General features: G+C 40.5%; 1 protein-coding gene across 2 annotated transcripts in view; it reads right to left on the minus strand.

Annotated features, from left to right (window-relative positions):
- Positions 1 to 24,661, minus strand: part of fstl1b (follistatin-like 1b) — a 68,545-nt gene that overhangs the window by 18,857 nt on the left and 25,027 nt on the right. The window contains exons 1-2 of one of the 2 annotated variants that reach the window (XM_066641047.1): positions 3,241 to 3,451; positions 2,579 to 2,680 (exon numbers count right to left, since the gene is read on the minus strand). In XM_066641047.1, the coding sequence (XP_066497144.1) occupies positions 2,579 to 2,680; positions 3,241 to 3,279 (141 nt within the window). In that variant the 5' untranslated portion in view covers positions 3,280 to 3,451. Of the gene's footprint in view, positions 1 to 2,578; positions 2,681 to 3,240; positions 3,452 to 24,661 lie in introns of those variants that run through there. The other variant, XM_066641046.1, reaches the window with a different exon arrangement.

Raw genomic sequence — 24,661 nt, forward strand, 5'->3', positions numbered from 1 at the left:
AAGTTCAAAGTGAGGGTTCTGTCTAAAACAGGATCTGTGTTTAACGACACCTTGTGAAGGGGATTCCTTTGAGAAAATGACTGAATGGTTGTTTAAAAATGAAAGACATTCACCTCTGAATTGCACACTACTATTTACCATGCTGTGATTTGCACATTTTCTTTGCACACTTCCCTCAGTTTTATCATATTATCATCTCTATATATATCTTTTTACCTTTATATACATTCCTTTTTAAAATCTCTTTATCTTGTAGATCTATAACTGACTGTATATTTTCATGTGATTTATCCATCATCAAAGCACTTCTGTTAGTTGTACCGTATATAACGACATACGTGACACATAACTTTGACACTGAAATTGAAATCCTCCCAGTTTAACCTGTGTTTAACCTGTGCTTAACTTTTGTTTAACCTGTGTTTAACCTGTGTTTAACCTGTGCTTAACTTTTGTTTAACCTGTGTTTAACCTGTGCTTAACTTGTGTTTAACCTGTGTTTAACCTGTGTTTAACCTGTGTTTAACCTGTGCTTAACCTGTGCTTAACTTTTGTTTAACCTGTGTTTAACCTGTGCTTAACTTGTGTTTAACCTGTGTTTAACCTGTGTTTAACCTGTGTTTAACCTGTGTTTAACCTGTGCTTAACCTGTGCTTAACCTGTGCTTAACTTTTGTTTAACCTGTGTTTAACCTGTGTTTAACCTGTGCTTAACTTTTGTTTAACCTGTGTTTAACCTGTGCTTAACTTGTGTTTAACCTGTGTTTAACCTGTGTTTAACCTGTGTTTAACCTGTGCTTAACTTTTCTTTAACTTTTGTTTAACCTGTGTTTAACCTGTGTTTAACTAGTGTTTAACATTTGTTTAACCACTGTTTAACCTGTGTTTAACCTGTGCTTAACTTTTCTTTAACTTTTGTTTAATCTGTATTTAACCTGTGTTTAACTAGTGTTTAACCTGTGCTTAACCTGTGTTTAACTTTTCTTTAACTTTTGTTTAACCTGTGTTTAACCTGTGTTTCACTTGTGTTTTCTTGTTTAGAGGTTAAAGGGTAAAGCTTCTTGAGGTGTTGTAGTGTATTGTAAAAACCTGTATCATATCCTACTGTATTTGTCTAAAGTCTGAGAGGAAAGGCATGGACGGCGCTATATTCTTCGAGCTCCTGCAGCGTAACCTGGGTCTAAACACCATCATTCATTCTGCTCTATGGAGGGGAATTATGCCTATTGAGTTGGAGGAGCTCCATTCAGAGCCGCTTACACTAAGCCTGTTCATATGAACGGGTGCCAGTTGTGACAGCACTGCGTGTGTGTGTGTGTGTGTGTGTGAAATGAGCCTTTGAAGTCAATAATCTGCTGAGTTGTGTGGCAGACACATGCCCTCCAAAACACACACACACACACACACACACACACACACACGCACACACACACACACACAAAAGACCCTTTTGTAGAGTACTGTGGTCAATATTAATGCACATGACCACAGCTCATGACCCAAATGCCACTTGTGTGCTTTAGACTCTTACTCTTATTAATTGTTGTGAATTACTGTACATTAAATATGTAATGAGTACATAATTAGAATAAACAAATACCAGAGTCAGAATGACTTGAGAAAACATGAATACATAATTGTAAACAAAAGGATGAATTTGATTAAAATCGACATTGTCTTGCTCTTTAAACAGAGAGGAAACACCTATTTAAATGCATTTTTCCAAAGACATTAACCGAACATAGCATTTTTTGACTCTGGTTTCTGGCGCAGGATCTAAGCATAAAGGCGTTTTGCCGTGGGTGTGTGTGTGTGTGTGTGTGTGTGTGTGTAAACTAATACAGTGTATAGCCGACACTTAGCTTTGGGAATGGTGAAGTACTCCAGAGCATCCCACTATAATGTAATTCTGGTGCATTTCTTGTTACTTTACAACTAAATCTTTTGTGATTTTTATCCATTTTTAAAAATCAATAGATTTCTTTTCCTTTATAACACGGCTGAAAAAGCAGCATATTTGTAATTCTATAGAGGTCTAGACTGGGGGCTTTTTTGGGGCTTTGCACAGGGCCTTTACTCTGACTAAAAACAGACATGTTTCTCAGGGGGCGCTACAGAGGACAGTTAGACCAAAAATTGAAGCTAAGATCAAATTAAAATACAGCATCAATTATAGCATTTCATATTTGTGTTTTAACTCAATTAAACTGATAATAAATTAAATTTTAAATAACTGATTCAAAATCATTCATCTTTCTCCATGAATTATTTCTCTGATCAGACAGAAGGCAAGGGTTTGTTATGCACTGCCTCTGCGTCACACTAAGGGCACATTCACATCGCTGGAATTCAACTGTTTTTTTGAACCATTGACCGTGGGCCATAAATGTGTCATGGAGCTCCCTCTGATTGTCCTCGAACCCTGAGGATCAATAGTGGGGTGTTAAGGGCAATAATGGCAAACTTACTTACTTTTAGAATTTTAAAATATAGTTTTAAATGTGTGAAGATATTTGAAGCTTTAAAGTCTTCAGGTGATCAACTGAAAAACTGAGAATCTTCTGGAAAATATACATTACCTCAATACACAAGCAGCTAGGCTCTCCTTTCTCCGACACGGCACACTCCCTCCCTGCTCCACAGAACACATTCGCACACACCTTTGACTTGCTCTGAGTCTCCTGTAAGAGAAACACACACACACACACACTTTAGGTTTGCAGAAGCCAACATTTGGTAATTCGCATGGTGACATTAGGCTCATGTTGCTCCAGGGAAAAGCCATTTCTTTTCAGGTTTTTCTGCAGAGATCTGAACAGAGCATGTACTTTATCCACAACTGATGAACTTCACAGGGGCCAAATTCACCCAGTGGTGTCGACAATCTTCAGGATGTACACGAACAAATACAGTGGAACCCTGTAAAACCGTAGGCTGCAATAACAGACACTCTTCACTAGATGGCGCTGTACAACAGTGATTAGACTTGTGGGTTGGGGTCTGCACATGGATATTGAACTTGGGTAAAGCAGGTGTTCCAGCCATGCACCACAGAACCTGATTTGACTAATTAGATTTTATTCTTTATGAAGCAGGAAATCTCATTAGTGAAAACAAGCCTGGAGATGAGAGGTCTAAGCATGGTCCTGATTATGTATCAGCTCTTTAGTAAACGACATGCTGAGATTTCTGTCTGCACTAAGGAACGCTCAGCGAGCAAATATCACACTTCTCTAAATACCTTGAAGGTCACTGATTCTCCGAGGCCTGGGGAAGCCATAAACTGCACATTTTCTTCATCAAACACATCGAGTTCATCTCATCTGCTCCCTCGGCTAATTACAGAGCTCTTAATGAGCCAGGTCAGGTGTGTTAGAGCGGAGGAAACAGATAAATGTGCTGAGCATCAGCCCCCGAAAGACTGCAGCTGTGAACCACCGTGGTAAGTCCTTGTGAGGCACTGACTGCGTAAAGGGCGTATATCAGGGGTGGGCAGTCTTATCCGCTGAGGGCCGGAGTGGCTGCTGGGCTGTAGTCCGTTCAGGCCGGAGCTCACCTGATTTCACTTCTTTAATTAGTGGGTCTCAGTAAAACAACTGATCTTGTGACTTCCTGGTTGTTTGGAACAAAAACCCACAGCCACAGCGCCCCTTTGTGGATGAGATCGCCGAGCCCAGGCCTGTGCCGAGTCTGGTCTCCACGCTTTATAGAGTTTCGTTCATTACATGGAGACTTACCCAGACCTTAACCATATCTGCTACTGCCCTGAGCCTAAGTATTTTTAGCTTAAAATGTAATGAGAGCATGACTTTTTGTCTCCATGAGGACAACACAATGTCAGTGTGTTAACAGTTTTGATCCCCACAACGTGATGAATATCCACACACACACACACACACACACACACACACACACACACACACACTGTGTCATGTGGCATCCAGGGAGTGGAGATAGATATCTATCTCTAAAAATGGCAGAAACCTCTCTGCTCCCCTCCAACTCCCACGAGGCCCGCTGCCTCTTGTTACCCTGACAACAAGATGTTCTTGGTGAAAAAGAGGGTGAGCACGGTGTGGAACACACTCCCCTCCTGCTCCATAATAAATGACACTCCTGTGGGGGACAAAAGCCACGAAATGTGCTCAAACCTACACAGCATGTCCGACCCTCCAACTGCAGCAAATGAACTACTGAAGCAAAGAGGAAGTTTCCAGAAGCTCAAGCAAGGGCCACCCAAAGCAAAGCAGAGTTACCACAGCAGAACACCTCCAGAAACACCTTCACAGCTAGAAAAAACAAACAAACAGAAAAGACACCAGAGGGGTGATGCACACCGTTCAGAGTCAGAGCAAGACCCAAGATAAACTCTGTCACATTTAGGCTTTTTGTGCTCAACTTGGCATTTTACCTGAGGTCGAAGCGCCACGTCAGAGGCAACAAACTTAATCAGGGTTTAAAAACATGCCTCAACTTTCAAAACAGAGTCTATCTATGATGAATAAATACGTCAAAGAACACGTGCAGATCGGAAAACGTTGGTTTTGGCCGAGGCATTTACATAGTGTTGTTTCTGTAACCACTCTGTCGCAGAACATCTGGAGTGAAAGTAGGTCTGGGTGATAAATAAATAATTATTGTGTGAGAAGTCATCATTAGTGATAAGAAAAATGTTTAATGCTTTCATTTAAATGTGGACCACCAGAAAAAATCAACAAACATTATTTAGTTTCATGAACAAACCCCAAACGAGCTCCCGCCCCGGCTCCTAATCAGCGAAACACATTCTTTGATAATGGTACGAGCTCTAAATGGCAATCATTTAAAAGGTTTATTACTAGTTACTGTGAACTGTGCAGGAAAACAACACTTAAAACCAACTTCTTAAACCTTCCTTATTCACGATTTAAGATGAAGCCATGTCTTGTACTCGAGGGGTATTATTTATAAAGATTTTGTGAAGTTAATACAGTAATTTACATCTTGATGATGTCACTAACTCTAAACTGACATAACATTCCTGTAAATGTGTTTATTTGTGTAGAATTAGGTTAAAAATCAAGTGCCTCCCGTTCCTCATTAAAAATAGGTCGTTAAAATGATCAGTAAACGTTAGCTGATTTTTTTTAGCTGAATATTTGTTTGTGAGATATATATATATTTCAGCTGTTTTTCTAAGCTCTAAGTGGAATATGTGGAAAAATAATCAGACGTTGTACTGTTCCTGAAATAAAGCAATAACTGAAGGTGGGGGAGGCAGGCGAGGTCCTTGATTGGTGTTTGAGCTTCCTCTGAATGTTTCTGTGTTTTCCCACTCAGACACACCCACTTCAACCTATAAAGGGTTTAATAATAAAGCAGACAGATGCAGGACCAGGGAAGGGAACTTGCTAAGGAAATGAGAAAAGGCTGGATGAATGTAGCTCATGAAACTGCAAAGACACGGTAGCTGTCTTCAGGGAAAGCAGGGGGCGGGGGTGTGGGGGTGTGGGGGTTGGGGGCGAATGGAGTGTATTTAAGGAAAGACTTTTAGTGTGGGCTGACAATCACCTGCAAAATACACCCTCCCCCTCATCCTCTCTGAAACTGTCTGCCTTCTAAACTACTAACTTTTTTACTAACCCTCACTCGCAGATGGTGAGGCGAATGAAGTGAATACACAGCAGAAGGAGTATAGCACTGCAAGGCTTTTGGGAAATGAAGCCCACGCCTGTTATAATGCTGTCCATGTTGCCCTTACAACATCACATTCCTGCTCCATGAGTGCGCTACCACTCACACAAAACTACTCTGGGTTTCAGATGGAGTTTGTCTACTGCAGGGGGCAGCACTGAGCCACTGCGAGAAAACACGTCCTTACATTATAAGAAGTGCTTGGAGTTAATTCCCCTCTTCCTTCCAGCTCTGTTCATTCCCCTTCCCTCCTCCACTCGTTCTGTTTTCAGGGAACTGAAAAGTAGAGAATCCTTGGTTTAACCTCCCTCCAGGACCTTTCTTGCTCTTCCCCCCTTGTCTTTATCTCTCACAACACATCAGCCCCCACCTTCATTCCGTTCAAAACTCTAGGCGGGTTTTTCTCTCTTTTTCCTTTCTCCTCCTGAGGTAATGGTCACGTGAGCAGAAGGTCGGCCTATCACGTGCTGCCAAGTTGAGCTGGAAGTAAGGATTTAGGGTGAAGCACGTTCACACTCCTCCCTCCACTTCTCCAGACTGGAGAGCTGAGGTCTGACCTCTAGAGACAACACAAAACTGCAAATTAAATTTAGTTTAATAAAAATAAATAAAGAAATAAACAAATGCACTGAGGATTGTTCATGTCTCACTTTAAATTTCATGATTAAAATATCCTTCATCTTCATTTTCCTACATACAGCAAAAGACAAGATCTATTCCAACTATTTCTGTCTTTCCCTCCCTTTTATTACTCTCTCTCTCTTTCCTTCTTTCCCTGCGTTTGTTTTTCCAGTGTCTCTCTCTCCCTCTCTCTCTTTCTGTGTGTGTGTGTGTGTGTGTTTCCACATCAGTACATCTGGATTCTGGCATGCTTTCCCTGTGCTCATGAACTCCTAATGTGTTTGTCACAGACTGTGTTTATGTGTGTGTGTGTGTGTGTGTGTGTGTGTGTGTGTGTGTTAGAGTGTACTAATGGCTATTCAAGTGAGTTTGAACACAGACACACACACTCCTTCTTCTCCATGTATGACTCATTCAGTGTAGCCGAAGTTTCCACTGGCAAGGATATTTTTTATGTTTTGTTGATCTGGGCACAAACAAAACTGGACAAAACAGTACAGACACGCACTCAAATATCTCAGTTACGTTATTCAACATCAAGACAACGTTATTCTACATCACTGCCATCAGTGCCAAGGAACCGCCATTTTGCAGCTGTTTGATGGGGTTTGCACATGTTGAAAAATACATAAACATACTGTATAAAGACTGACAGTCCTATTTCATCTGTACACGGCCATTTTCTGACAGCCCTTTAACCCTTTCGTTACTGTGCTTTTAAGACTAGCGCATGTAAATACACACGAAATACAGAGTTGAGTTCAAAGTGTTATTGTTCATCTTTAAAGTTCTCTTTGTTATTGTTATCTTATTTGTTTTTGATCTACCCCACGTGCCCTACGTTCCTCTGACCAATTGCTTTTAGACACCCCTCGCTCTCGGTTGAGGTTCAAAGGAGATTGGGCCTTTGCCGTAGCCGCCTCAGGATTTTGGAACACTCTTCATAAAGCAGTCCCCTACAATAGTGACTTTTAAGTCCATTTTGAAAAGCTATTTAGTTTCTCTGGCATTAAGAGTCTTTTTAAATGATTTCAGCCATGTGTTCAGCCTTGGTTTATGTGGTCGTGCCATCAGCAGCTCTTCCACATCATTTTAATGTTAGATTCGTTTAATTTTGTTTTAATGTATTTTTTTATAATTCTCTCTGGTTCTGTCTGTTAGTTGACTTTTATTGTGCTTGACTAAAACACTCCAACTTCTGATAACAACAGAGTGAAGGTGGCCCTTTAAAGCTCCACAAATAGGACCTTGATTTAACACAGATTTGATGAAGTAAACTATGATGACAAAAAATACACAAAAACAAAGCCTTTCAGATGCAAATGCTTAAAAAGGAGGATGGTTAATGTGAAGGTCTTTAGCTTTTCTCTGGAGATGTGAGGGTATTAAAACCTGTGTGGTGTAAACACAGTGGCCTAAAGGTACGACTGAGTGAAAGAACAGGTGGACTTTTGGCATTTGGGCCAATGAAGCTTTCTCCCTCTGCTGAACTGCGAAAGCGAAGCTGACATTTAGTTAACGAGTGGCGTGGTGCACTTTTAGCTTGACCAAATCAAAAACTCTGTACTTCAGGGGTCGCCATGGCAACCAGACAGCGGGGGCTGAGCAACGGATGCTAGACAGATGGAGAGATGGATGAAGAGAGAGAAAGAGAGAAAGAAGAGATATCGGAGCCCTTTGAACCTCAAGTCCATGGCTTTTCTGCTGGGATTCTGAAGAGAAGCTTAAATTCCAAACAGCAGTGAGAGGAAGCGCAGGGTTCGAGAATCTTCACAGAAAACTGTGGATTCTAATGACCAGACCCTCAGGACGCGAGGGGAATACATCCTCCAGTTTCACACAGTCAGGATTCTGACTACAGCATAAAGTCTGAAACAATTGGCATGTGTGGTGCAGGAACATCTACTCTACGATAACAGTAATACATTCATTCATTTATTCATTAGTTTAACTCGATTTTTTCTGTAACCACTTCATTCTTTTCAGGGAGCACAAGGCAGGAACAAACCCTGCACAGGACACTAGTTGGTCACAGGGTATCACCCACTCATTTTGGACTTTGGAAGGAAACCTGAGCAGCTGGAGAAAACCCATGCTAACACAGAGAGAACACACCAAATCACTGATTCTGGAGCAGCACCACAATACTCCCACTGACTGTTCCAAAACCTAGTGAGCTGTCTACATAGAGAGCATGTTACGTCACAATGAGCACGCTCCCCACACGTGGGCTGTCCCTATTTTTAGACACGTCATTATGCTGCCTATTGATTGTCATCTTAATCATAGTCAAACACAACTCGTCCAAACCACAAACACTGTGTTTTTCTTTGGTGCGAGTCGCTCGGTTGACCTCTGCGTTTAGGTTCTCCTCCATGTTGCAGATAAGGGGCAGAATCACGTGACTACAGCTTGGTAGTGTGGTTTTAAAGGGACAGTACATGAACACACAGTGGGGACATAACAGAATAAAAATAATCAATATAATCAATACAGACTTATAAGACTTGGGTGACTTATAATATAGGCAATAAGATTATGTTGATTAGAAGTTCTAAATGTTAATTTCCATTAGTTTCCGATTAATTACCCACTACTGAGATATCTTTATCTGGCTGAACTTTAAGGCGGCATGAAGAATGTCTGTAAAATGTTCATTTGAGAAGAAAGTCAGCACTGGCTGAGGACAACCTCACTTCAAATCAAACTCTAAAGCCATTTTCACATCTGCACTCTTCTTCAGAACTTGGTCTGGACATTCTCCTGAGCTCTAACACATGTAGCGCCAGAGATTCGCTGGGAGATTGTTAACGATGTGCATGTACTTGCATGGCAATATTAGATGATTTTTTTCAGTGAACACATTGAAAACCAATGCAAATATTGAGCAATTGAAAATGATTAATGAAGCAAATAGCCTTGTTTTGATTTGATTTAAATACCGTCTCAAACTGTAGATAAACCATTAAAAGCCCGCCTTTTAAAAGCTAAAGCAGCACATTTTACCATATCTTCCGCTGTTAAAGTGTGTAAAAGCTGAGCAGTGAGATTTGAGGCCTCACTGCAAAGGTAAATAACCAACTGTTATTCTCCTTCAAATCAAGTTCATTATAAACAAGGTGATCCAGACGTTCTGCAGCAACTTTGGAGGCAGCTTTTCCCCCACCACTGCAAAAACACCTTTGAAAAGGTGCAGCGATTTCTACACGACCATATCATGTTTAATTAAACACAGCATCACTCCCACTCTTCCCTCTGGCACCACTTTGTTTTCCAGCATGGAATTTTAAAAGGCATTTGACTCTGAGCTTAATGTAGTATAAGTCTGTAGCCTGTTAACACAATGATTATGAGAGCACAATAAATCTACATAAACACAACTAAGTCAAAACTGTTCAGTAACGCCACAAAGGGGGAGGTCAGTTGTTCTGAGGATTCTCACAGGAGTGTCGTCTGAAGAGAGGGCAGGGGGATATGGCACCAGTAGTTGAGGGTTAGGGTTAGGGTTAGGGTTAGTTGAGGTAGTGCTTTGGGCGGCAAACTTGGATTAGACTCCTAACTTGGGCAGTAAAAGTCCCAGTGTAAGAATACTAATTCCTACACGCCTTCCTCTGTAACACAATTAACAAGTGAAAGTTTCTGTGTGGAAGATTTTCTGTCAAACCCCACACCTGTAAAATTACTACTGTTTATATATAATAAAATGAAATACGCTACTGGCTCACTAGCTAATCTAATTTTATGTGTATAGTGAGCCAGTGACATATTTGGATGAGCCACTACTATCACTCACTGGAGACTAACCTATTGCAGTCTATTCAGTGTTTGTAGTTACACTCGAGTCTTCAGAAGTAAACAAACCAATAGCTAAAAACTGCAACTAAATAAGTGGAACTAAGCAGCAAAGCAATGACCCATCTCACAAAGCAGAAATATTTTACTTAGCTAACTAACATCTCTCATCCAACCTTCAAAGTTCTGTTTCAATATGGTCCACTACTTCTTCCCGGGATACACATGAACATTAATAATATTTTGGTTTTTGACACTGCACACATGCTCTTCTTTTGCCCTTGTCAGAGAGCCACAAATCCCAGCTGCTCTGGCATTTCATTCTCATTCTCTTGACAGTTTTTGAGTTATGGATCCAGTGGCATTCTGGGATATGAGTCTTTCTTCCCCTATGTGTATTGGAAATGTTGACACACAACACACTGTAGGGGAGTGTGAACAGCTTTGTCGTTGTTTATCCTGTGGGTTTTTCTGGCAGAGAGAAAGAATGATGGAGTGAGTGGAGGGGAGAGAGAGAGAGAGAGAGAGAGAGAGAGAGAGAGAGAGAGAGAGAGAGAGAGAGAGAGAGGGCGAGAGAGGGGGAGAGAGAGAGAGCAAACATTCCCTGTGGAGAAAGTCATGGAATGTAGGACACTGAGTCTCTAGAGTTCAGACCACAGAGAAACAAACTTCCCTTCCAAACTCATATTTTTTGCTAATGTTCTGGATAATGGCTGATAGCATTGTAAAGTCATAATTCTCATTCCCATGGCCCTAAAAATAAACAAATACATAATTTAAAAATAAAGAAACGCTTTGTTTAAAAAAAAAAACAGCCATAAATTCTCCAAAGGCATCATCATTACGCCCGCATTAAATTTACTGGACGATATTATTATAAAGTGTAAAACATTTTAACACTAGCTTATGGAAACAACTGTTACTAACATTTCAGGGAAGTGTCTAAACATTATTACGTTTTACTTGTTTGATGATGCGCCCCCTCCAGGGTGTGTTCCCGCCTTGCGCCCAATGATTCCAGGTAGGCTCTGGACCCACCACGACCCTGAACTGGATAAGCGCTTACAGATAATGAATGGATGGACGGATGTTTGTTGATGCTTATAACCTAGTGAAAATGTTCTTAGACGTTTAAGCACGTCCAGATGGAATATTTTGCAGAAGGCTTGGGTGAACATCTGATATTTGAGTTACAGGCTTTAGATAAGCAGAAGAAGAGCTCTGTAAACAGATACACACTGAAAAAAATTGTAAAAAACATGACAAAGACGATATCCATTTACATTAGGCTTGAAACCCTTCAGTAGCAGGTGCATTCATTCATCTCAGCAGTTGATGTGTGAGACCCATTTTGACCAAATTTAACCACATCCATTTGCTAGTGGTGACCCTCAGGCCTTGGTCTGGTCACAGACAAACACTGCCTCCTGCGGAAAACCCATTTCCAGAAAAGTTGAGACAAAGTCTTTAAAGTCTAAAGTCTCTACATTTTCAGTTATCCTTCTTTCACACATGAACACATGAGATTTTCTAGAGAAACTCTGGGGTATCGGATCTTTCACACAGGCAGCTCACAGCGGGAGATGTTCTGCGCCAGGCGTGCTCTCGCAGTGGGAAATGGGGCCTGTGCAGTGAGTTCAGGAGAAACCCCTGAATATTTCAGATTCAATTTATTCAGATTCAGACTCAATTTATTTAAATATTTCCAGCACTGTTCTCACATGCACTGACTATGACTTTACTCAGTCTTCACTAGGGCTCTACCAGGATAAAGTCCAGGTAATATCCATAATGAATGTTGTGGGTGGTCGAGTTCACACATATATCGCTTTTCCCATCTAAAGAACTCTGTTTCTTGAGTCTTCTTGGAACCTTGGTTTGAACTTTTCTAGTTTGTGAACCAGTTTGTTGGTGGAAACGTGCCGAACAGTTCCAAATTTAGTTCATGAACTGTAAAAAGTGCTAATACAGCTCCTCCGCTGTCAGGGGGCAGCGAAATATCGGCGAGCCGCGCCTGGGTGGAGATTGGTCAACCTTATTCCCCACCCCCCCCCGTGCCCCCACCAAAACAGCCTCTGTGTGCGACCTCCAGGTAAAAACAGGGATCACCGTGCATGTGTGAAAGGGGCATTGGAGACAAATCTGGATGCAGACAGTTCAGTCACAAAGCCACACTGTTGTAACTAAAGAATGAGGCCTGGCATCATCCTGCTGAAATAGACACACAGCTCCATGGGAAAGATGCAGCATACGTCTCTCCAAAACACCAATATACGCCGCCACATCAACGGTCCCTTCACATATACAGACCACATACCTCAACACTGGTGCTGATTTTTGCTCTTCTTGTTGTTAATAGTCTGGAGATCTGGATACATCCCCAAAGACAGGCTGAAACCTGGACTCGTCAGACCAGAGAACATGTTTCCACTGTATTTCGGTCCAGCTCAGATGACTTTACACTGAGAGAACACGCCGGAATTTCTGCACAAAATTAATATCGTCGCTGTCCAGCTAAAAAAAATGGTAACTTTCTTAACTTTCAATGGAAGTATATTTAATTTCAAGTAATTTTGGAGCATTTCTATTGGTGCATTCCTCACAGTGTGAAGGACAGCTGCTGTGTTCAAATGATACACTAAAAATCCATAACAATGTAGATACATGTTTTTAATTGGACAGTGATGATATATGACTTCCTTTTTACATCATACAGTTTCAGGCTGAATTCATGATGCAGAGGTGAACTGTGTTAAGTGATTTTGATTTTCCAAAGTGCTCCCGAGTCCATGTGGCTATGTCCAACAAGTTAGCATGACTTTCTCCAACAATGTCGCCTGAGGGCTCGCTGGTCACACACACATTCAGCAGTGGTTCCCTCCCTTAATCTTAACACACAGGGATTACCCCTGACTCCCTAAATCTTTATCACATTTGAACTCGATGTGGAACACATTCTTTGAAGTCCTGCACAGCAATATGTTCTGTCTGAACTGGTTGAAAATTTTCTTCAAATTTTGGCATAAAGTGATGAGAAACGGCCTATTTCCACTTGCAAAACTTTTGATTAATGCTCATTTTATGTATTTTTTATTCACTTTCTAATAGTGTAATTCTCCAGAACAGTGTGACATGAATTTTCTTTAAACGTTTCACTCTTATTTTTTTCATTCATTCATTGTCTGTAACCGCGCTGCACTCTTATTTTGCCTGTCCCAACATTTTTGGACTGTGTTGCTGAAATTAGATTCTAAACACAATCAATTTGTTCAGTGAAATTTAAATAAAGGTTCATGAGAATTAACAGTGTCCCAAAGTCTTCTGGAAGTGAGGTTTGTACGTGTACGTGTGTTTGTGTGGGTTGTGAGTTGCTGTAACTGTGTTTTCCTTAGTGTTCATGAGGAGCTTTCACATTCAGGGTGTGTCTCAAATCACTCCTCATTCCCTACATAGTGCACTAACATCACGTGAGGCATGACTATGGGTTTAAAACTGAGCACAAATGTTTAAAATTAAGTCATGCAGCTGTGGTTCAATAAGAATAGTGTATAATCCACTTGAAACCACCAAGTTACCTCCCTACTTATAGTTCACTACAAAGGGAATATGTGGAAATTTGAGATATGTTATTTATTACCCGAGGTGTAGTTTAAAAGCAATAGAACACTCGACATCTTGTGTTATTGTGAAATAACACGGCTGAGACGGCCGTCGCATCACAGCTGTGCTGTTATTTCATGATAACACACTCCCTCTCGTGTTCTACTGCTTAAATACACGCTTTACTGCAGTCTTTTTGTTGTTTGAATGACACGCGGCACACACAAACATTGTCATAGTTTTACTATAAAAAGGAATTAGATGTTTGCTTTTGATACTTTGGACTGCAGTTGAAAATTGTAAGTACATAATATATGTTCTAAATAGAGGAAGAAATAAACGTGAGAAAATATAATTAATTACTTGACTTTGTATAATTCAACGTATAGAAACCTTTTATTTTCCATGTGGTCATTTAATATTTTAAAAATCATTGAATTTACATAAAACGTGTTAGATCATGATATTTATCGTTATCGGGATATGAATGGACCTATATCGGGATATGACATTTCGGTCATATCGCACAGACCTATTTACAAGTATTGGTTTTGGGCGACACAGATTTGAACAAGCAACATTACACAAACAGCTCCACTGTAAATACACAGAACCAAGTCCAGGCTAAACAGCTCTAACTGAGGTAAGTGTATACTGTGTATATTTGATTTTACTATTGCTTTAGTCAGCACTCGAGTTACTGACTGTTATCACCACAGCTGTGAGATATCTATATATCTGTCTAAACACCACAATGCCAAATACACTGTACATTTTTAAAAACTGGTTTAACTGGACACATCCACCATGCTACTCCTAATGCTTCATGTACCTACCTTTACATAATTCAACTGAATATCACCCGGAATAATGTTATAAATGTAATACTGGCCATCAACCATATGTCCTTCAAACGTAAAAAAAGGAAAGTGGATGTAACGAATGGACAGAAAACTCTTAAATAACTCTAGAATAACATTAGAATAACATTTTCCATGAGCAGAGATGGAGACTTAAAATACTGTGAAGCTTCTCCACAAGTAAACTTTCACATATTTTAGAGGATAGAAGGCCCATAGGGATTAAGATTGAGGGTGGAGTGAGTATCAGAACTGCAGACTCAGTGTGGTTCTGAATTAATAGACTGTGCACAGTGTTATCAGGCAGCAGGGCCTTAAGGTCTGGGATAATTGAAACTCTGGACTTTATATTCATGTAATGATAAGAATTAATAGAGGTTAAAGTGCCCCGAAGAAATGATACTTCCAGTAAAAATATCAAAAGGAGCATAAAATATATAAAAAGGGAATAAAAGACTTTTATTGATCAGATATAAAATATTTCAGCTTTTCTATTTAAATGTGATTCTGTTTTTTTAAACTTGAGTCCACTCCAACCCTCTTAGTAAGGTCTATTATTCTGATGTTTTCAACGCTCTGTCTGAGTGAAGCACACGCACTGTGTATAAAAGGTGCTTTACAGATTCATAGCATAAAATGCTCCACTGCATCTTTTCAAACAGATAATAACACAGCCTCATGGGACAACTCAGTATGCTCAGAGGAGAAGACTTACTGCCCAGATCTGCTCTGCTAATGATCATGCATCCTGAAGTGTGTCTGATACATAGTGTTTGATAAATTTCCAGTAAATTACCAATGACTTTCCATGGGAACTTTAGCTCAGGAACTTTCCATGGACTTTGGGAATATATGGGAATTTATTGGGATTAACAGGAAATTGGATAATTTATGAACTATATCATACACTATTCTCAGTGTACCATTTTTTGTCAACAGCAGATAAAGGCATAACACAGATAATAACTATGACACATAGTTAGTCACAAGCAGAACTTTATAAATGTTTAATTCTTTCATTGAGCAATCAAAACTTCAATCAAAAAACAATCAAAAGAAAGCAACTCCTGCCCCCCACCTGCCCTCCCCCACAACAAAGTGCCACTCAAAATTTTAAACAAAGCAGCTTCCCTTCTTCTTATATAAAAGATCAAATTTAGCATCAAACCAAATAAAGGTATTTTCCCACAAGCGTCTCAAGCCTGGCCTCTGCATTTTTTCCTCCATGCTCAAATAAATATTGAATAAGTATTAGTTATTGGTTACAGAAACCCGTTGAGGCAAAAAAATATATATAGGTAGCTAGCCTATGCTAGCCTTGGTAAGCTAAGCTCTTGCTAGCCTGCTAGCCTTGGTAAACTAGTCTCTTAAATGTAATTACTAACTGATCTTTTCTGATTTAGCAGACACCAAACAACTATGAGATTACACCTTGGTTTAACAGTTGTTTTAATGTTTCAATGCTATTTCTGTCAATAAAAATATGAACCTAAATGTGTGCTTTCAGTGAGTGTCAGGTTTCTATAAATCACCTGGACATATGCTGTACCTGTGATGGAGGAATGAACAGTGCAGGGGGGTGGTCTCAGTAACCCTTCAGTGTGTAATGTGCCATGAGCCTGGGATTGAGGAGCAGATTTGTTTTTTTTCACATCTAATTATTTTAGCCAAAGATTATGCCTCAGTATATTTTTTACAGACTATATGTACGTTTCTCACCTTTAGCTTTGAGTATTTGCATTTTATTCCCATTAATTCCCATAATTACCTGTTAATTCCCGTTAATTCCCATGGTAAATTTCCCAACTTTGAAAATTCCCGGAATTTTGCAACCCTATAATACAATATATCATAGGGATATGAGCAGCACACACAAAGTAAACAGGTTCGGAGGTAACATGAGCAGTGAATGTTTTAATTTGTATTAAGAAGCTGGATACAAAAATACATAAATAAATACACAGGCAGAAACGGTTCTGGAAACATTAAGTGCCAATCTCACATCAGCACCATTTGATTTAATTAGGTGAAACGTGCTGTTCTTGTAATTGCACAACAGTACAACAATATGTGCATTCCACATTTAACCCATTCATGGCAGTGAACACACACACTCCTGCAACAGCAGCCAGCCATCCACAAAGCCTGATATGTTATACTATGTATATATACGTTATACATTGAATGATCACTGGATTAGGAACATCCGCCTGATATCTACACTCATCTATGATATAAACTCCTTCATGCCTGTATTACCAGATACGCAGGCATCCACCACATTGCAGAGTACAAGAGTTCTTTGAGTTTTCTCTCTGTCTCTCTCTCTCTTACACACGCACTCACACACACACACACACACACACACACACTGAGCCCCAGGTTAGAGAAGCCGCCTTCTGATAGACAGCTGGAGAAATCTGAACAGATACACACACATACACACACACACACACTCAGCCTACTGAAAAGATGAGGGGAAGAGAGAGGAGAGAACCAGCAGGGGGGCTGACAAAAGACAAAAGTGAGGGAGAGGAAGAGAGGCAGGAGATAGAAGAGAGAGTGTTAAAGAGAGAAATCACTTTGCACAGAGGGAGTGAGAGCGCTCTAATTAAAAGACAGAAATGCCAGAGAGAAATGTACTTCAGTTGAGTACATCCTTCTTTCTGCTCATAGCTTAAGCTTTTTTTTTGCCTGTTCCTCTCTCAGTGAGCTTCGATGGTGAAGGGAATACACCTTTAGTGACATGTCTTCATGCTAAACCACTTATTCTTTCCAACAAGCATCCCCCTAATCAATAAATGTTGGTAAATAAATAAAACCCAAGCTAGGCCACTCTTTCTCCTGTCACTCTGCTCACTCTGCTCCATGCCGTCTAACAAACTGAAGCTATGGAACAGGAATCAATAAAAAAAAACGCTGTAAATAACCTCAGGTTATTGCTCATATTTCCTTCTTTCAGGCTGCTATCAGTCCTAAGATGAACATGCACTTTAATAATTACATATTGATCAAGGTTCAAAATGAAAAATGATTTCTGTGTGACACACCTGGCTTTAATGAAAATAAATGTGCGCCCACTGATCCACATGGCCCAACAGAACTGTGAATTAATACAGTGCTACTGACCTCTTCATTTATCTTTGTCTGATTCCCTGTTTAAAGGAATATACTAGAGTTCTTTTTCCAGGTTTATCAATCTGCTGCATCTGTATCATACAATTGATCAGTAAAAAAAAAATAACAATGCATTTCCCAGTAAAAAAAAATAAACAAAAAAATGACTCAAAACCCATTAATAATTTTGAAGGTCTCTCCCTTCCTTTCTGAAAAAAAAAGAACACTGTTGCCTACAGTAAATGTACAGCGCTACAGTAAATGTACAGTGCTACAGTAAATGCACATCGCTATAGTAAATGTACAGCGCTATAGTAAATGTACAGCGCTACAGTAAATGTACAGCGCTATAGTAAATGTACAGTGCTACAGTAAATGCACATCGCTATAGTAAATGTACAGCGCTATAGTAAATGTACAGTGCTATAGTAAATGCACAGCGCTATAGTGAATGTACAGTGCTATAGTAAATGCACAGCGCTATAGTGAATGTACAGTGCTATAGTAAATGCACAGTGCTATAGTAAATGTACAGCGCTATAGTGAATGTACAGTGCTATAGTAAATGTACAGCGCTATAGTAAATGTACAGCGCTATAGTAAATGTACAGCGCTATAGTAAATGCACAGCGCTATAGTGAATGTACAGCGCTATAGTAAATGTACAGCGCTACAGTAAATGTACAGCGCTATAGTAAATGTACAGTGCTATAGTAAATGTACAGCGCTACAGTAAATGTACAGCGCTATAGTAAATGTACAGCGCTATAGTGAATGTACAGCGCTATAGTAAATGCACAGCGCTATAGTAAATGTACAGCGCTATAGTGAATGTACAGTGCTATAGTAAATGTACAGCACTACAGTAAATGCACAGCGCTATAGTAAATGTACAGCGCTATAGTGAATGTACAGTGCTATAGTAAATGCACAGCGCTATAGTAAATGTACAGCGCTATAGTGAATGTACAGTGCTATAGTAAATGTACAGTGCTATAGTAAATGCACAGCGCTATAGTGAATGTACAGTGCTATAGTAAATGTACAGTGCTATAGTAAATGCACAGCGCTATAGTGAATGTACAGTGCTATAGTAAATGTACAGCGCTATAGTAAATGTACAGCGCTATAGTGAATGTACAGTGCTATAGTAAATGCACAGCGCTATAGTAAATGTACAGCGCTATAGTAAATGTACAGTGCTATAGTAAATGCACAGCGCTATAGTGAATGTACAGTGCTATAGTAAATGCACAGCGCTATAGTAAATGTACAGCGCTATAGTAAATGTACAGCGCTATAGTGAATGTACAGTGCTATAGTAAATGCACAGCGCTATAGTAAATGTACAGCGCTATAGTGAATGTACAGTGCTATAGTAAATGCACAGCGCTATAGTAAATGTACAGCGCTATAGTAAATGTACAGCGCTATAGTAAATGCACAGCGCTATAGTGAATGTACAGTGCTATAGTAAATGTACAGCGCTATAGTAAATGTACAGTGCTATAGTAAATGTACAGCGCTATAGTAAATGTACAGTGCTATAGTAAATGCACAGCGCTATAGTGAATGTACAGTGCTATAGTAAATGTACAGCGCTACAGTAAATGTACAGCGCTATAGTAAATGTACAGTGCTATAGTAAATGTACAGCGCTACAGTAAATGTACAGCGCTATAGTAAATGTACAGCGCTATAGTGAATGTACAGTGCTATAGTAAATGCACAGCGCTATAGTAAATGTACAGCGCTATAGTAAATGTACAGTGCTATAGTAAATGCACAGCGCTATAGTGAATGTACAGTGCTATAGTAAATGTACAGCGCTATAGTGAATGTACAGTGCTATAGTAAATGCACAGCGCTATAGTAAATGTACAGCGCTATAGTAAATGTACAGCACTACAGTAAATGCACAGCGCTATAGTAAATGTACAGCGCTATAGTGAATGTACAGCGCTATAGTAAATGCACAGCGCTATAGTAAATGTACAGTGCTTCAGTAAATGTACAGCGCTACAGTAAAAGTACAGCGCTACAGTAAATGTACAATGCTATAGTAAATGTACAATGCTATAGTAAATGTACAGCGCTACAGTAAATCCAAATGCATGAGACAGATATAAGGTGTAAAAACAATGTTGAAGTATTCCTTTGCAGCCTCTAAATATCTTATAACCATCCTGCTAGAAAAACTGGCACAGCTATCAGCAAAGGAGCATATGCTGTGTTTTTGGTGACAGTATGATGCTCAGCATTGGTGCGTATGTACCTGCTGATCACTGATCACCAGCAAAAACAGTACACGCTGTGTTTTGAAAGACTAGCTCTAGAGCAGCATAAATCAGCTTCTACATCCTGGGTCTGCAGAACACAAGTGGCCATCATCGGCAGTCAATATGCTCTGATCTTTTCCCTAATACCCCCTCAACATTTCTGCTGTTGTTTTGGTTGCTGGAGGTCTCTTGTGATGTCATTGATTACTGCTGGATATTGATGTACTTCTTGTTGTAGAGGTGCTCTCACTACATGTTTCATGCCTGAGAACTTTAAAAGCATTGGGATGCCTCTGACAGGTCACCACAACTTGTCATGACCTTGAGGTTGTGGGTTCGAGCCCCGCTCCGGTTGTCTGTCTGTGAGGAGTGTGGTGTGTTCTCCCTGTGTCTGCGTGGGTTTCCTCCGGTTGTCTGTCTGTGAAGAGTGTGGTGTGTTCTCCCTGTGTCTGCGTGGGATTCCTCCGGGTGACTGTCTGTGAGGAGTGTGGTGTGTTCTCCCTGTGTCTGCGTGGGTTTCCTCCGGGTGACTGTCTGTGAGGAGTGTGGTGTGTTCTCCCTGTGTCTGCGTGGATTTCCTCCGAGTGACTGTCTGTGAGGAGTGTGGTGTGTTCTCTCTGTGTCTGTGTGGGTTTCCTCCGAGTGACTGTCTGTGAGGAGCGTGGTGTTAGAGAGAAAGTGAGTGAGAGAGGGCATGTGTGATAGAACCTGGGTTGGGATGTGTGTGTTACTGTACTGTGAAACATCTGTGTGACCAAACACATTCCTGACGAATAAAGCCTTATTCTAATTCTGAAGTGAGGACAACACAGCGAATGTTTGACCTGCTTTATCTTGATATATGTCAAAAAGGATAGCTATTATGGCTTGGGATGTCACAGATGTCCTCATGCTTCAGCCTCATCTTTGGGTCTAATGAACTATGGTGTGTAACATGAATTCACCCATTTCCGTGTGTCTGGTTTGTTATGGCATATCATTAAAGGTTATGTTCAGCTATTAGCTGGTTTATTCTCATGCATGGTAAGCCTGGGACTATCCTGTCTTACCTCATTCTCTCATTCTCCACCTGTTCTCTGTCTTTATAGCTCTGAATGCCTTAAATCAGGCCCAGGAGAGCAGACTGTTCCCCGCCACTGGCCAGGAGATACAGAGTGAGGTACAGTCAAGAAGAACGGATGGAGATTACATAGCTGTTTAGACAAAGACAGACAGACTGACTGAAAAAACAGCCCCTGAAACAGATGGAACCGTGAATGGCAGTGTTATGTAATTAACAGTTGTGGTGAAAATAGTGTGCAAATGGAAGGAAGTGGAAGGAGGTTTGAAGAAGGTTTCTGCTTTTCTGCAGGTTTCCTGCCCTCACACGGCACTAAAGAGAGCGCTGTAAAAATGCCAGGTTTTTGGACACCCTCTATCTCCTTACAAACATCTCCCTCCATCTTTTCCTCCATTACTGACCCCAGGGATCTCTGTGGTGGGCTGCACCCCCCCACCTCAGTAAACTCATTAAAGAGAACATTAAAGGAATACTTCAAGTATATTTTAATGTAACCTTTATCTGACACAAACACGACACATGACAGATCACACTGATAATGTGGAAGGATGAAGATAAAGATAGAAACAAGGCCAGACTGAGGGGTATGTGTGTGTGTGAGAGGGTGGCTAAGTCCATGATCTGCTGCAGGTTTGAGAGGTTATAATGTGAAGAGCTGGAACTGGTGTGAGCCAATCACAGACAGGAAAAACCCATAAGCTGAATCTTGGACTGGAGACCACAAGGCACTCGCCAAGATGACTGAAGGTGCCCAGAATGAGAAGGTGTTTTAGAGGTAGAGAAAAGGTTATAGATTTCTATAGAAGTCCACGGGAAATGTGGAAATCATAAAAAGTAGTGCTTTTGGATTTAACACTTTCTCACAGGGCAGTATGAAAAGAAGCACAGAAATAATTGCACACATCTCAGTTTCAGTTAGTTTTTGCCTTTTTTCTCTAGAAAGGAATCAGACTCCACTGAACATTTCAATCATCCACCTACCAGTGACCTTTGTTACAAAATGCAGTTACATTCTGGTCATTTTCAGTGAGTTCATATAAAATGGGGTATACACTCCACCATCAATGTGCTGAGAATTTCCCAAAATTATGTTTATTAGCAAAGACTTTTTTTCTTTCATGCTTTGTACTTGTAAATAGAGGTATGTGTTCCACACAGTAGAAAATGCCACACTGCAATTAGTATGTTAATGCTTTTATTAATTCATTCATTCATAGATTGTCTGTAACCTTTATCCAGTTCAGGGCGGCGGTGGGTCCGGAGCCTACCCAGAATCACTGGGTTCAAGGCAGGAACACACCCTGGAGGGGGCGCCAGTCCTTCACACGGCAACACACACACTCACACAGTCACTCACACCTACGGACACTTTTGAGTCTCCAATCTACCCACCAACAAGTTTTTGGAGCGTGGGAGGAAACTGGAGACCGTCACAGACAGTCACCCGGAGGAAACCCACACAGACACAGGGAGAACACACCACACTCCTCACAGACAGTCACCCGGAGGAAACCCACACAGACACAGGGAGAACACACCACACTCCTCACAGACAGTCACCCGGAGAAAATCCACGCAGACACAGGGAGAACACACCAGACTTCTAACAGACAGTCACCCGGAGCGGGACTCTGGAGCTCTGTTTTTAAAATTTGAAAGTGGCCTGAATTTTAAAAAAAAGTAAAACTAAATAAATTAATAAAAATAAACACATAAATAAATAATAATAATAAAGAAATAAAATAATGCTTCTCTTTCTCCTAGCCTCATCATATCACCACCTTCCACAGTCCTCAAATTAAAAACAGCCATTCAATTTGTTTAATAACTTCACATTAACATCACTGACATTTTCCCACCATCTTCTTCATCACTGAAGCAGAAAGTGATTATGTGCTCCACTAAATCTAGTGTCACCTAATAACAAGAATACACACAGCAGTAAAATGCACACACAGCAACGGCTGCATTGACAGAATATTGCAGTGATGCTGCTGCGGAACATGATGCACTGCCACACACTGAAAAGTGAACATTTATGTATTCATTGATATCTGTAAAGACCTCATCCAGATCAGGGTCACAGCGGGTCCGGAGCCCACCGGGAACCACAGGAGGTACTACTCAAATATTATTGTCGTACAGATAGAAACACAGAGCCATCAACGTCATTCCACACAGTGTGAGTGTGTGCTGTTTCAGGACAGATTTGTTCCACATCTGGATCTGAACCAAAATCAATAACCGTTATCAAATATTGACCCAACAACAAGCCCAGAATTAGACCAATGTCATCACTGGTGTAAAAGATATTTATAGCACTTTTAAACAAATTTTGTGTTTGGTTTGAGCATGTGCAGGCACTGCCTGAGCCAATATCTCAATAATGAACCAATCTAACACTGCACACAGCCCTATACCCCATCAAACCCTTAGACTCCACAGTGATAGGGTTTTACACAGTTAGAAGCGGATAGTAGCTTAAAAATAGATGGTCCTGGGTTCATTCACTTAACCCATTAAAAATACAATTAATATTCCCTCATTACGCTTGTCTGGGTAGAAAACAAAATGCTGGATATTAGCATTAGCTCACAAGTCTGATGAGGGTAACAGAGAAGAAACTGCTGTAAAAGCGAGAAGAAACTGAGAGCAAAAATATTCCAGTATCCATTAAGTGAGTGCTGAACGGTGTCCTGCTGTGAATAGGGCCTTCATTAAACCTATTGTTTGTGCTCCATTCACCCTGCTGCTCTCCTCTCGCCCTCGAAATGAAGCTCAGAGGGCTCCTAATAGCCCCCAACACTGACCTCAGAACAGCTGAGTCTCTGCAATGCACCACTGGGAAGCTTCCTTCTTATACCACCGCTGTGTCACACCGTTTATAAGCATAGAACAGGCTGAACTATGCAGAGCAACAGTCTTTTGTAGAACTACAAGCTGCTTCTGTGAGGTCAGAGGCGCTAAGAGAGTGGACAGTTAGCGCAGAAACAGCTGGGAAACTGAATACAAAGCGATTTGGTGTTTCGTCACTTGTCAGCATTTTTGGATACAATTTAGAAAATAGTTAATATTCAATTAAAAGTGAATTATTGCTCCTTTAAAACAACTGTAAGTTATTGGCATCATCTGGTGGTACACGACTCTAAAACAGCACACAGAGCTTATGAGGAGAGCTCATCTTTGTGGCTCGTGTTCTAAGCAGATGAGCAGCTTGCTAATTAAAAAGTCCATCCAGAAGAACAAGAAGCTGACAAGGCAGCTGAGCTAATGTTATCTCTTCAAGCGGCACATTGAAGTACACACCAGGCAGGCGCCTATATCATCAAACAACCACCAATCCACTCGGGAACACTGAAACCGGCTTAATTAACACTTCAGGATTAGCTCTTATCTCTTTAATTATGATAATGTGTCTTAATACACGCATCAGAGATCTTTATTCACAAAGGCAACACGTCTGACCCTCTACCAGGGTGAAGCCGCTCTGTAATATCCCCCTAGTTTCAGGTCTGTGTTATCAGACTGTAATTGCATAGAGAACTTTGTTGTGCTTTCAAGCCAAAGACCTTCATCAGAGTTAATAGCAGCTCTTATGCCGCCTGCACGTCCAGAAAGGGCCTGATTCTCACTGATAAAAGTGGTCAATTTTTTCCCTAA

This window comes from Hoplias malabaricus, chromosome 12 (genome assembly GCF_029633855.1).
Source record: "Hoplias malabaricus isolate fHopMal1 chromosome 12, fHopMal1.hap1, whole genome shotgun sequence".
NCBI lineage: Eukaryota > Metazoa > Chordata > Actinopteri > Characiformes > Erythrinidae > Hoplias > Hoplias malabaricus.